Source organism: Phyllostomus hastatus, unplaced genomic scaffold (genome assembly GCF_019186645.2).
Source record: "Phyllostomus hastatus isolate PE091 unplaced genomic scaffold, TTU_PhHast_1.1 phas_contig_244, whole genome shotgun sequence".
In the NCBI taxonomy this organism is placed as follows: domain Eukaryota; kingdom Metazoa; phylum Chordata; class Mammalia; order Chiroptera; family Phyllostomidae; genus Phyllostomus; species Phyllostomus hastatus.
The window spans coordinates 834,758-848,853 of record NW_025333796.1 but is presented as its reverse complement, the minus strand read 5'-3'; the positions used below and the strand labels follow the sequence as shown (position 1 = coordinate 848,853).

The 14,096-nt window shown below is 66.2% G+C and overlaps 1 protein-coding gene across 2 annotated transcripts in view; it reads left to right on the top strand.

The window, feature by feature from the left end:
- PRKAG2 (protein kinase AMP-activated non-catalytic subunit gamma 2) overlaps window positions 1–14,096 on the top strand; it is a 180,000-nt gene that overhangs the window by 58,584 nt on the left and 107,320 nt on the right. For both annotated transcript variants that reach the window (XM_045837752.1, XM_045837753.1), the window contains exon 3: window positions 1,328–1,607. In XM_045837752.1, coding sequence (XP_045693708.1) covers window positions 1,328–1,607 — 280 coding nt within the window. The remainder of the gene's footprint in view (window positions 1–1,327; window positions 1,608–14,096) is intronic.

The window sequence follows — 14,096 nt, the reverse complement described above, 5'->3', positions numbered from 1 at the left end:
CTGCGCCCGGCCTCCCCACCCCCGCTGCCGCCCCATCCCGGGACGGCGGGCACGGTGCCCTCGGGCTCCAGCGCCGTGGCGGGTCTGCTTTGCATTCGCCTCCAGACCCCTCGAGTCCCGGGTGGGCCAGGCCTGGGCGAGCTGCGTCCCTCGTAGTACTCCCGGTCACCTTCCCAGCCCCGTGCCTCAGCCCAGGGTCCTCGCTGGACGGGCGAGGACACGGGAGCTCACCCGCCACACGGCCGGGAACCGAGCTGGGCTCGCAGCCGCAGCCTCTGTCTCCAGGGTCCTTGCCCGGACCGCCTGCTGCAGGCCCACCTGCGTGCCGGCCACCCCACCACGTCCCCAGGCCCACGCCGCCCACCACTCAGGGTGGGGCGTGACGGGGGGGTGGACGGAGGCCGAGAGCCACTGGAAGTGCTGTCCCCACCGGTGAGCGAGCGTGCACTTGGTGCCCTCGAGGGAACCCGGAGCCCAGCTCGAGGGCGCCCTCTGGTGGTGGAGGAGCTCACAGGGGTCATGGGTCCAGGCAGGCACCCGGCGTGGGCCCCGAGGCTGCTGCCCCTGGGCCTGTGCGCCCACCTGCCTGCCCAGCACGCCTCCGGTCACCAGGGTCTCAGCGCGCCGGGCGGGTCCCCGCCAGGCCTTGCCCTTGCTCCAGGAGCCCCGGGGACACGTCATCCGTGCAGTGAGCCTCAGAGGCGCCTGGCCCTGGTCCCTTTCCTCCTGGCCACTGCCAGCTGCCCCCCCTTCCTAGGCCACTGTGGCGTGGAGGTGGGCACGCATCCCTCCCAGCGCGGGGCCCTCGGGGGCAGCCGGGGCCCCTGTGTGCAGACCGCAGAGGCCTGCTTCCTCCGGGGAGGCGGGCAGCGCCCTGTTCTGGGGTGTTGGACCCGGTCTCCAGGACACAGACCTGCAGGCAGGTTGGGGGGAGGGGACGTCATTCTGAGCCGTGTCCACTCCCTGCCCGTCCTCCCCTCCCCCTCCCCCTCCAGGAAGTCCCTGCGGGGAGCCGGGCAGAGGTCACAGCCTCTGGGTGGTGCTGGCCGGCCTGAGGGCGGGCTGATTCGGGGTCCGGCGCTTTCCCCAGACCACGGCGGCCGCCTCTGTCTGTCTGTAAAGGAGCTCTGCATGCGGACGGGGGTGGGGGGAGCTCTGCAGAGAGAGAGAGGGGCTGTCTCTCAGGCGGGGCGCCGTGGAGGAGCGGCTCGGTGACCGGGGCAGGGGGGGTGACGGGGGGGGGGGCACTGCAGGGACAGGTCCGGGGCGGGGCCGAGGCCGCAGTGCGCCCACCCGTGTGCCCACCCGTGTGCCCATCTCTCCGCAGGCGGACAGCCCCTTCGGCTCGGTCAGCCCCTCCAAGGGCTTCTTCTGCAGGGGCACCCAGCACCGGCCCTCCAGCCCCGTGTCGGCTCCCGTGCGGCCCAAGACCAGCCCTGGCTCCCCCAAAACCGTGTTCCCGTTCTCCTACCAGGAGTCGCCGCCGCGCTCCCCCCGCCGCATGAGCTTCAGCGGCATCTTCCGCTCCTCGTCCAAGGACTCCTCCCCCACCTCCAGCTCGTCTACCTCGCCGGGGGGCATCCGGTTCTTCTCCCGCTCCAGAAAAAGTAAGGCATTGATGCTAGTCTTCAGGTGGGTGCCGGGCTGCCGGGGCCCTTCCTCTGGCCGCCGGGCCCCCGTGCCCCCTGCAGGGGCAGCGAGGGCGGCCGGGCGGCCGCAGGCGGGTGCCCAGCGCCTTCATCTGCATCTGTCCTCGGGAGCAGGTCTCTCTCCGGGACGGTGCTGGTTCCGCCGGCCAGGCAGCTCCTCCCTACACTAACCCCTCACGTGCGGCCTTGGCCGTGGGGTAAACTGTGCACGTCTGACTCTTGGTGAGGCCTTGGCCTCCAGCCTTTTCTCAGAAGCAGCAGCGGGGGCGGCGGCAGCGTGAAGCTCAGGTGTGTCCCCTGCCCGGGGCCCGAGCCCCGGGCCCAGCCCTTGCTCAGCTCTGCCGATGGCCCCGGAGCCCACGGTCCCGCGTGGAGGGGTTCGAGTGGCGTCCTTCCAACAGACGGAGTGTGTGTAGGAGAGCGCTCCTTCGGATCCCGAGTGTTTGTGGTGCAAGTGCGGAGCCGTCTCAGTGCAGCACCGTCGACGGTAACGGGAAGCACACCAGGCGAACTCTCGGGTTTATTTTCTCCCCTCCTCTTCCTGACTGTTTCTGCAGACACAGGGAGTGCCTGTTGGGGATGGTGGGGGTTTGGACGGCGTGCCCTCGGGCAGCAGAGGTTTGGGGCGTCTTCCTTTATTCCCGGGCCGCGTGGGCACGGTGAGCCGCGGTCAGTGCGGCGTGACTCTCAGTGAGGCCAGGCCGCAGGGGGCAGTGCTGATCTCTGCGGCTGGTGAGGAAGGGCGGTTGTCTCTGTCTCTCCCCTTTCTTCCCTTAATTCATTGTGTCGGCAGCAGCCCTGTTTCCAAGTGAGGTCGCGTCCTGAGGTCCCTGGGGAGATGTGACGTTGGGGCGGACACCTCGGCCCAGCGCACGACGGGTTGGGCAGGAGCAGCCGCGGTCTGCCGTTCGCATCCCGGGCTGGGATGCAGAGGGTCAGCGGGCACTGGGCGGCCGGCCTGGGGAGGAGCAGAGAAGACATCGAGTCTGGTGGTCGGGGGGAGCCCGCGGGTGGGCCAGTGGGCCGGGAAGATGGGCCTGGCACTCCATGCCCGGGAACAGTGGCCCACCCTCCCCGTTTCTGTTCAGTGGTTGCAAGGGCTCACCAAGGTCCTGGGCCGGAGAACACCCGGTTCCCGACGTCTGACTCGTGAGGTGCTCCGGAGAGGTGATAGGTGATAGGTGATATAGGTGATAGGTGATATAGGCGATATAGGTGTAGGCGGTTTGGTGAGGCTTTCCTCCACCTTCGGGGGAGGCGGCTGTTGGCAGGGCTCCGGAAGGTTCTGGAATGGCTGGCTGCTCATCGCAGGGAGTGTGGATTAGGCTAGGGAAGGCTGGCCCAGAACACCGGCTCGTGCTCTCACCCTGGAACCACAGAGCCCAAGACCTTGACTTTCCCTAAAGGGAAACCCACCCGCCCCACCCTGTCGTGGGCCATGTGGGGAGGTCCAGACCCGTGTCCAGCTGGAGTGCACCCCACTTCCCTGGGCGGGGGGGCCGTTGGGCTCCTGGCCACGTGATTCTGTCATCGTGTGTGGCCTTGGCGTGCGTGCAGGGCACACAGTCTCCCTGCCCATCCTGGACTTCGGTCTGTTCCTGGATGGAGACGTCCAGACCACCTGCGGCTCCTGCTGCCCCGGAACTGGTTTCGTGCAGTCAAGCTTGAGAGCAGTGCCGTCGGCCTGTGAGAAGGGTCTTCTTGCAGCCTGAGAGACAGCCCTTGACCCGCCGCGCCCACCACGGGGATGTCGAGAAGACACCGTTTGTTACCCGAGGCCCCGGGGGGACTCGTGTCCGGCCCGGACACCAGGACTAGCCGGGCTCCTGAGCACCGGGGCGGTCGCGTCTGCAGCGGATGCTCACCGGGGAACGGCCTGGTTTCCCCTGTCAGGGTGGGCTGCTGGGGACCGCAGAACCACGTCTGTGGGCGGGGCCACGTGGGGCGCCTTGGCAGCCTTCTTTCTGAACTCATTTTCCGTCCCTCTCACTTCCACGCCACTTGGCTCAGCAAGAAGCCAATTTTGTCAGGTCCGCCTCGGTCCTTCACGGGCAGCCCCGCCCTACCCCCTCGCCCCGGCGGGCAGGACGGCGCCCGCTCAGCCTGGGGTCCCCGTGAGTCCCCTCCAGGGTTCTTTCCTCTGCTCTCCCTTTGCCCCCCCAGGAGCCAAGCAGGGCCACACGCCACTTGTCCTGGAGATCGTAGGTGTGGACGCCTGGCTTGTAAGTGCACCGGCAAGGCGTGAGCCAGCTCTGAGGCACCGGCTGCCTCGTCTCCATCCCCTATCCTCATGCCCCTCCACGGCCATCTGACCTGGGGGCCCCTCCACGGCCATCTGACCTGGGGTGCTACTCAGAATACGCACCAGCCAGGGGGGCCTGGCACCGGCCCCTGGGGACAGCACGGGGGGTTCTGGCCTCGGCACCAAAGGCTCCATATCCCTGAGGTCACCTTTCGGGGTACGCGTGTTGCTGGGCGTGGGCTGACCGGATGTCCCAGAGGCCTCTGGGCCACGGCTGTCCCCTGACGGCTCCAGAAGCGGTTCCGTCTCTGTGGCTGGCCCGGCCGTGCTGGCGCACCGCCCGCTGGGCACCGGCTGTCCCCCATCCCAGCACCGCGCTTGCGAGCGCCAGGTTCTCGGGGAAACACAGGCCCTTTCTTTCCCTCCGAACCATTCTCGCTCCGAGACTCAGTCCGGGGCCAGCAGGGTCTCGGCAGGGACACGGCAAAGGGACCTCGCTCTGCTCCCCCTCCTCCGGCACCTGCGTCGTCTCCCGGGTGGGGCGCCTCGGTCTCCCGGGTGGGGTGCCTGCCGTCTCCCGGGTGGGGCGCCTGCCGCCGGGCAGCGGGGCTGCGGCGGGAGAGCCTGCTTGGAGGAGAATGGAGAGCAAACCACCCGGAACAAGGAGTCCTGAGAGGCCACCGCTGAGTCCCTGCGAGGAGGAGGCAGGTTTCCGGAAAGCGACCTTGGCCGTGGCCTCAGCCCCCGGCGCACCCTGTCCTGGCCGCCCACCTCGCGGGGTTTTACTGCAGAACCCCCTTCGACAAGCGTCCTCCCGCGGCAAAGGGAGCCCGGCTCCCGGAACGGCGGTCGTGTCGCCATGGTGACGGGGGCAGACCCAAGACTCCGCTCCGCGACCGGCGCTGCCCCTGCCCAGGCCCCGCCCGGGTGGGGGGGGGGCCCCACGCCCTTCCCAGAAGACGCGGGTGAGGGCTGTGTCACAGGTGTCGCAGAGGAAGGGGGTGCAATCGGGCCTGAAATCGCTGCTTATCACAGTCGCCGGAGGAGTGGCCCTCCCTGTGGGCTCTGTACGTGACAGTCAGTCAAAGCCATGGCCGTGGGTGAGGGAGGCCCCGGTGCCGGCAGCCTCCAGTCCGGGGGGTCGTACGGGAGTCGCCGTCAGGTTCTCCGCCCAGGGCTAGCGGGGCAGTGAGGCAGGACGAAGAATTCATTTCAGGCACTGTTACACAGACTGTGAAAACACAGTCTCAGTTCATCCTTACGGTAACACTTACGGGTTGAAGTGTGAACCCTCAAAAAAGAAAAGGCATTGGCATTCTAACCCCTGGTGTCTCTAAATGTGACCTGGTCTGGAAGTAAGGCCACCCACTGTAGGTGTCGTTAGTTGAGATAGAGTCAAACCAGAGTGGGGGTGGGGGCTGGGGGCTGATTCAGTGTGACTGGTGTTTTATAGGCGGATGGCAATGTAGGGAGGATGCCATGTGACTTCAAACGTAAGGACTGGCGTGACGCGTCTACAAACCAAGGACGCTGAGGGGTGCCGGCAACCATCGGAAGCTGGGAGAGACCAGGTCCTCCCCTATAGGTGACAGGTACCTGGCCAGGCTCAGCCAACTTTGGCTTTTTCTGCCCTTCCTGGCCGAGTGACCACTAGGGGGCGACGTAGCCTCACTGCTGAGCCTGGTGCGGGCCGTAGGTGGGCCTGCCCCGGGGGACAAGGAGGAGACTCCCTGTCCCTCCCTGCCTGGTGTGTCCAGCCCGGGACATTTGCCTTTACGTGCACCTGCCAGACTGATGTCACAGAGGTGACATGTCCACCTCAAGCCTGACCAGCCTGCCCAGGTCTTTCAGGTCGCCGCATGCTGACCGCATTTGCCCAGAGCTGCCAGGGACTGGGACACAGCCACGGGCCAGTGAGTCCCTGCCCTTGTGGGGTGACACTCCAGGGAGAGGGGACAGGGAGGAACATGCATCACGTGTGACCATGGGGCAGGGTGAGGGGGTGGTGCTGCTTCAGGCAGGGATGCAAGGGGGCAGCCAGGTGGGTGTGGGGGGCTGGACCGCCCGGCCCGGCGGGGGTGGGGAGGCTGGTGCACATGCCTCGAGCAGGGACCCCTGTGGGCCTGCAGGCGGCAGCCCAGGGAGGTGCGGCCAGGGAGCTGGGTGCGGCCTTGCAGGCCAGGGCAGGATTTCACGTTTTTGTTGAGCAGTCGGGGAGCCCGGGATGGGGCTACTGAGGGAGCGACATGCACCCGGAGGGCCCATGTGGCCTCCGTGCGGTGACCGGTGGTGGAGCTGGACGTGGGCGAACCAGTGGGGGCTGCGGGGGTGGCCTGGAGACCCAACACGGTGGTCTCCCACCTTCATTCAGACCCCCTCGCGCCCCGCCTTCTCCAGAAAGCCCTGGCCAGGCGGCTCAGCTGGTTGTCCCTTCTGTTGCCGGTTTGATCCCCGGTCAGCACACACACAAGAGGCAGCCGATCGATGTTTCCCTCCCTCTCTCGTCTTTAACTTTTTTTCTAAAAAATCAGTAAACAATTCTGGAGTGAGGATTTTTTAAAAGGGGGCATCTGCGTGGGCTGCACTCCATACCGGTGGCCGCTACTGACGGAAGTCTGCCCCGCTGGGCCCTGGGACGCCACCTCTGTCCTACAGAAGAAAGGCCTTGAAAACTGCTGACCAGAATGGCCAGCTGCTCTGATTACACCGAGGGCTGCTGTAGGTCACGGCTGCGGTGTCTGTAGGGCAGGCAAGAAGATGACAGCATGCCTGGGGACCCAGGCGTCCCCATCCACCCCTGAGGGACACACACAGCTGGTCACGGCAGCCGTTTGAAATGCTCTTGTCTGTCGCCGCCCACAAGAAACACAGTCTGCAGTGACCCCGCTCGTGTGTGGCCGGAAGCCCTTTCTCCCGGAACAGTGCTCGCCCGGGACCCTGCCTCCTCTTCCATCCGCTCCTGCTGGTTTTCCGAGCGTGCCGCCTCCTGCCCTGGCAGCAGCGGGACTCCGGGGGTGGGGGGGTACTCAGGAAGACGCCACCCTGGTGGTCAGCAGCAGCAGCAGGGCGGGGCCGGAGCGGCTGGCAGCCAGTTGGCCGGGGAACTCCCAGGGCGCAGAGCACCGGGGCCGGGGAAAGTGCCGGGCCTTGGCCAGAGGTGCGGGGCGGTGGACGTTGGAAGGCTCTCTTTCTACGACCAGCCAGCGCATGGCTGTGACCGAGCTCGTGTGCCCTCGGGACCCCAAGTCCATTTCACTTTCTGCTCGCGGTTATGTTAGGATGCCAGGACTCTCGCGTGCGGGGCTGGGCTCCTGGGCTGGGTCAGCCGCCCCTCGGTCCCTTCCGCGCCGTGCCCCGTCTGGGGCTCTGTGTGTCTTCCGGTGTCGGGCGGGCCATTTGGGTTGAACTTGTGAGATGCTGGTCCTTCCGCCCATCTCTGTGTTGGACTGTGGGCAGCTCTTCCTCTCTCCCCCAGCAGCTCGAGTTTGTTCTCCAGATACAAGCCTGTGTTCCCACAAAGTGCCGAGGGCTTTGTGCTGCGCCTGCAGGAATGAACTCGGGCTTTTGAGGCTTTCACTCAGAACCCCCAAGACTTTGTTCCACTTGCCAGGGGCTCTGGGTGCTGGGACCCCCCGCCACCGTCACCCATGATCAGCCACCCCACGGCAGCTGTTTGTCCCACTCCGGGGGCCCCAGGCCCCCAGCGTTTGGGCCGACGCCCACAGCCGGTCTCTCTGCGGAACCTGGCTTCTCTCCGGGAGCCCGTTCATGGCGCACGGCGGTCGGGGTCCCGCCCGCGGGGCGGAGCCACTCGTGCGGTTGAAGCAGACGGCACTCGATGCCGTGGCTCTGAGGGTGACGGAGGAGCGGGGACACCAGCCAGAGACGCGTGGGGGAGCCCCTCCTCTGCGGCGGGAGAGGCTGGGGGGGCCGCAATGCAGGGAGTGGCAGGGAGGTCACACGGAGGTGACCTGGCAGAAGCCGGGGGTCGGTCTGCATGGCAGGATCCGGACAGAGGGGCCACAGCCTCTCCCGCCCCCAGGCTGCAGGCCGGCCGGGAAGGCCAGCCCCGGGCGCCAAGCAGAGCCGCCCTGGGGGAGGGTGGGGGTCACCCTGGCCCCAGAACTTCCCGTAAGGGTCCCCTCCAGCGGGCTTGCCTCCCGCCTTTGGCTCGAGCCCCAGCCTGCCGCCTCCCGTTCCTTGTCCTGGATGCTGGTCCCCAGCATGTCCCTAACATGTGTGTCCCTAACACGCGTGTCCTCCGTGTCGGTTTCCTTCTCAGAGTCTGCCGCTCGGGGACCCTGCGACTGTTGTCGAGGTCAGCAGGCGCCCTCACTCAGTCCTCGGTCCAGTGCCCTGAGGTCACGGGGACAGTGTGAGGGAAGGAGGGAGGGAGCGGGTGGGTGAGCGAATGGGCGAGGGAGTGAGGGAGGGAGGGAGGGAGGGAGGGAGGGAGGAGCGGATGAGCGAGTGAACGGTGAGGTGGGACCGAGCCCAGCCCGCGAGCTGGTGGTGCTGGTCGGGTCTGGGGCGGGCTCTCTGCTCCCCGAAGGTTGTGCCAGTGGCCCTGGGTTTGCCTCCACGTGTCTGCTAGGATCCAGAGTTCGGTGAGTTTTACCCTGTGCCTGGCTCAATAAGGTTTTCCCTGGCCCGGCTGTGCTCCCTGGCTCGATTCCAAGGTGCACTGTGGGCCCCCGCGCCCACAGCAGCCCCCCGAGCCGCCCTGGCTCTGAGGAGCCAAGCCAGGGCCCTGGGCCCTGCGCTGACCGGCCGCGGCCAGAGCCTTCTGGATCCGGGCAGCTGGTGAGGCCGGCTCCTGGGGCTGAGCAGGCTGCACGAGAACGTGACTCGTCCTGCCTGCCCACAAAGAAAGGAAAAGTATGCGTGGCATCTGAGTTTCCTGAAAAGTTCAGCCAGCACTCTGCCGGGCCATGTGGCCTGGCACCCGGCGTGGTCCCTGGGGAGGGCGCCCTCTGGTGGCTGTCATGCAGATGTCGCCGCGAGGAGCTGCGGGGCACCGTCCAAGGAGATGCTGACCCACGAGGCGTCCCTGCCCTGACCACGTTACTTCTTCATTGCTTTCGAAAAGTCACATTTTATCTTGATGATTTCAAACTTGCAGAGGAGTTGCAAAAACACACAAAGAATTCTCACGTACCTTTTACCCCGATTCCCCAGCGTTAACGTCTCACCGCCTCTGCCCGTGGCCTCGCTCTCGCCCTCCCCCCGCAGATCCGTGTGGGTTGACACGGTGCCTACGCCGTCCAGAGACAGTGGCAGATGATAGAGTGTCCCTTTATCCCTAAACCCTGCTGCAGTGTAGTCTCACACAGCTGGGGCGTTCTCCTACCTGCAGGTTAAAAGTCCAAGTCGGGAAGTTCGCCCTGATCCAGGAGTCTGCGCTGTGCTCACGCAGGCTGTGCTCCCGCGGCACGAGCCGTCTCTGCCTCTCGCTTTGTGGGGAGCAGAGGTCCCCGACCCCGCCCTGCTCCGGGCTGCCCTTTTCCCTCCGTCTCTCTCAGTCCCCGGCGCTTTTCTAGGTGCCCCAGGCCAGTCACTGTGCAGCCCGACCTCCGCTCCGGGTCGGCTGCCCCTCCACCCAAACCCCGGAGGGACCTTTCTAACTTATACACGCATTCAACGCTCGTGTGGTTTATTGCCGGTCGACCCTGTCTGGTGTCCGCTATCGTGGACGAGAAACACTCCCTTCCCCACTTCTTCCCCAGTTTCCCTTCCAGCCTCTTTTTAAAAATTAATCAAACTTTTCTTTTTATAAAGAGAGCCATTTTAGACGTTTTTTCCAATCACCCCCTTGCAATTCTCATAAAACAGATGTATTGTTTGTACGAGGAGGCAGCAGATGTGTTATTTACACACTCTGTGTGTGTGTGTGTGTGTGTGTGTTTGTGTTTTGGGTGTAAAAATAATTCACAGCCCCTCCCCGGGGCCCACTCTCACCCCCGGGGGCAGCACTGCCCTCCTGGAGCCGAGAAGAATTTGGGGTGGGGGGCTCTGGCGAGTATAACAACATCAGCTAGCTCGGGGTCAGGCCCCTCTGAATTTGTGAGCCATCTGAGTTCCTGGTTACCTTTTTCGTATTTTGTCGGCTCGAGGAAACGAGCCAGACACCTGAGTGGACTTTCTCGGCGTCTGAAACTGAAGCCTACTTAGCACCCAGACATAAATCTTTTCAAGGGTTAGATTTGTAGACACTTGGTGGTTTTCTGACTCAGAAGATACTAAATATAATTTCACCCTTTATACATGCTTGGGGGTCCTAATTAGATGGGCCCGTGACCCCCCCTCCGTGTATCCAGCCACCACTCACGAGCGAAGACCAAGTTCAAACACGGAGGGACGCCTGAGTCATCGCACTCCGTCCCCTTCTGTGCGCGAGACGCGGAGACGCGCTCCGCGGCCCGAGTTCTGGCGCTGAGCAGCGCCGCGCCGCCCCGCCCCGCCCCGCCCGGCCCCGCCCCCCCTGCAGCCGCTGCTGGAACGCCAGTGTTGCCAGTGTTCCGTGCGCGCGGCTACGCGGAGGAAGTCACCGGGAGGAAGAGGCCCTGGGCTCCCCATTCAAGAACTGAGATGCTCCAGCTTGAGCTTTGGCTGATGAGCAGGGTGTTGGCCGTGAACGTCTGAGGTCTCCGACCTGGGGTCTGCAGGAGGAACTGCCCCGTGTGTGGGGCTCCTCGTGCAAGTCCAGGTGCTCGGCGGGCCGGCTGGAGCTGCCCCTCCCCCCCCCACCCCCCGCAGTGCCCTCCTGATGCAGAGCCGCTGGGCAGCCGCCAGGCGTCAGCCACTGAGGCCTCCCCCGAGCGCCCCCTTCTGCACAGGCCGTGGTAGTGCGTGTCAGATGCTCTGCTGCCGCCGGGGCCGTGTTGCTATTTTATCTCGTGTGATTTCTTTCCAGAAGAATTTGAGGTGGGGGGGGCATGAAGGGGGCTCAGGCTGTGTGTTGATCTCTGTCAGGGGAGAAACGTGCCCGATACGTGAAGCCCAGTTGCTCTGAGGTGCCGCGCTCAACCCGTTATTTTAAGCTCGGCTGTTGCTGTGTCCTGTGCTGTATTTCACTAGTCGGAAGGAGCAGGTCCAGGACAAAGGTCAGCCCAGGCCTCGCGTCAAAGCCAGGGGTTTCCAGGAGAAGGCAGCACCAGGGCAGCCGGGGTCCCCCTTGGGGAGCCCGGGGTCCAGGAGGCGGAAGCCGGCTCGGGTGCCAGGAGGTGAGGGCCTGGGTGGGCCGCACTCCGGCTTTCCGCGGAGCAGGCGAGGGATCGGTCTTGACCCCGTCCAGGCTTCGCACGCCCCTGTTCGCTCGGCCTTTCCAAGACACAGCTTAGGGAATGAAACAGGGATCCAGGCGCTCGGCTTCTAGAACCTTCGGGGCCTTTGGAAGCCATTGCTCCACGGCCCTTGAGTCCAAGGCTCGCCCTGGGGGCCGCTCTGAAACGCGCAGTCCTTGTCAACTGCCTCCGGCACCCTGGGGCCCTTGGCCCGGCGTGCAGACCCCTGGGGACTGCAGGGCCCGCCTGGAGGGGCTAAATGAGGCCCCCACCGAGCCCTTCCCTGGGGCCTGTGGGGCCCCTTCGGATGCTAAGGCGGTTTCTGGACTTCACGCTTTGGGGGTGCCGCACTTGGCGTGCTGAAAGGGGTCACCGCCGCGGGTTTGCACTTTGTCTGCACTTCTCTGTACCCTAGAAATGAACAGACCCCCGTTGCCCTGGGCTTGAGGTGCCACCGGTGTGAGCTTGCAAGTCGAGGGGCTCTGTCTTTGCCCAACAAACCCACCCCCTTGCCACTCCGAGAGTCTCTCCACTCCAGCTCCTGGGTCGCCGCGAGGCCGTGCGGGGCCGTGGGCGTGCTGGGTGCCGTGGGAGGTGCCTGCGGCCGCGGGGGGGCCCAGTCAGGGTGGGGCGGCACTCTCCCGAGCCGCTGCCGCTGCCTCCCCCCCGCAGCTCCGGGGAGGGGACCCAGAGGGCCCCAAGGAGGTGACATGGGATCTCGCTCCAAGTCAAGTGCCACGGCGACCTTTAGAACTTTCCGTGAAATATGACACAGGGTTTTGCAACCAGCAGGAGGGCGCTGGCAGAAGATGTGCTAACGTGTGTGGCCGCCCCCCCCCCCCCGGCTCGGGCCCCCGCCGTCCTCTTGCGTAACCAGGTCCGTTTGGCCGCAGCCTCGCAGAGCAGCTCGGGGCGCCTTTCAGGCACCGTCCCACGGGCCTCGGCGGCTCCAAGCGAGGCTTCGGTCGACGTGTCTCCGTTTACTTGGTCAGCACCCTGACAGAGGGGAGGCAGCCTGGGGTCCTCCGGGCCCCTGGACGGGCGTCTGGCGGACCCGGGATGGAGCCCCACCTCGTCCACGGGGCTCCCTCCCAGGGGTTCTTGGCCAAATCCTTCCCCTTCTCTGAACCTCTGTTCCTTTCCATTTCTTAAGTCAGACAGGAACGGCCGGCCAGCCGGCCTCTCAGCCGGGACGGTGCTCCAGGAGGAGCCTGTGTGCCCGCAGGGCCCCGCTGTGCCTGCCGCTCCGCCGCCGCACGGGGCCCCCAGGCCGCTCTGCGCCCGGCACAGCGCCCGAGCGGCTTTGGGGAGGAGGAGGGTTTGGGGCCTCGAGGGTTTTATTATTTCAGTACAGTTGGCAGTCTAGAGGGGGCGTGGGCTCCAAGGGGGCTGTTGCGGGGGGCCATCCACCCTCGGCCGGGCCGGGCGTCTGACGGAGGGGGTGACAGACAGAAGCTGGGCATCAGCCGTGGTGTCTGCCAGGGAGAGACGGCACGACCTGGTGGGGGCCTCGGCCGGCAGCGCGGCGTCAGCGCCGGGTGCCTGGGACGCAGACGCCCGTGTGTGAGGCTGTGGGGACAGGCCTCCGGCGCAGCGGCTGAGGGGGTGCGACGACCGAGCTGATGTCCCGCGGTCTGGGGTCGCAGGGCCTTTCTCCGCGACCGTAAGAGCTCATCACGCCCGCGGCAGGGACGTGCCGCAGGCTGCACGTGCCTCCCCGCCCCCCCCGGCCCCCCCGGGGGGTGACATGCTGCCCCCCCACCAGGTGGCCGCGCACAGAGCACACCCTGCCCCTGGCCCCTGTCCGGCCTCCGTGCGAGGAGCCCCCTCACTGAGTGCTGGTCCCCCCGAGGCGGGAGCGGCCCCTCTGTCTGGGGACCGAAGACCCACACCAGACGGAGTAAGACGCGGGCTCACCGCGGGAAGGGTCTCCGGAAAGCGAGTGCTCTCCCACGTCACGCCACGTCACGTGTGGGCCCAGAGCTGGAAAACCAGGAGGACTGCGGCGGCAAGAGCCAAGAACGCAGTTTGAGCGACCTGCAACCCGCCCCGTCCCGGCCTCGAGGAGGGAGTCAGAACGGTGACCCCCCGGGCCCGCGCCCTCGTGGGGGGGACCTGCTGAGGCGCACAGAGCGGTGGCTGCCGTCCCAGCGACGCGGTCCGGTTCTGGGCCGGGCCCCAGCGCCCGCCCAGGGAGCCGGACGTCTGACCCCGAGACGCCCCGGCCCTCGGACCGGACCGACGTGTGGAAGGGAATGCGGTTCTTCTGGGGAGCTGGCACTCCCTCCCTCCCTTAAGAAGGGGCCCCCCAGGGTGGGATGTGCCCCGTGAGGACCCCCGGGGGTCCCGGCGGGTGCAGAGACCCCGCCCGTGCACGCGGGGCTGCCGGCCGGTGGGGACTGAACACGGGACGGGCAGGGCTCCCGAGAGAGCTCTCGGGTCCGTGGTTGGGGTGCGTCCGGCCCCAGTCCAGGCACGCCCTCTCTCTCTGAAGACAATATTTTTAAAAAATGTCTGTGGGTCAGGATAAAAAAAAGAAAAAAAGGTCGCGTTGGTGTAGTTGGGTCTCTCTGGGGCTTTGTGTCCACTCTCAAGGTAGCTGCGTTTGCCGTCCCCTGGCTCCCCTTAAAACTGCCCTGCACGGGCCCCGACTCCGTGCACGGGCAGTGCGCCCTCCTGTGGGCGGTGCAGGCGGTGCGGGCCGAGCACGGGTGTCTGCGAGTCAGAGTTGGGCCGCTGCCGCCGCCTCCCTTCAGAACACCCAGTCGCGTCTCGGCACCCGGCAGCGACCCCGAGTGACGTGGGGGGGCCTCTTCCTCACTTGGGGGCCCCCCCAGTCTCTGCTCTGCGAAGGCACCGGCGTCTCCCGCAGCGAGTGAATTCGTCACAGAGCGGCGCCCGGGCCGGGCGGCTGCGGTGGTT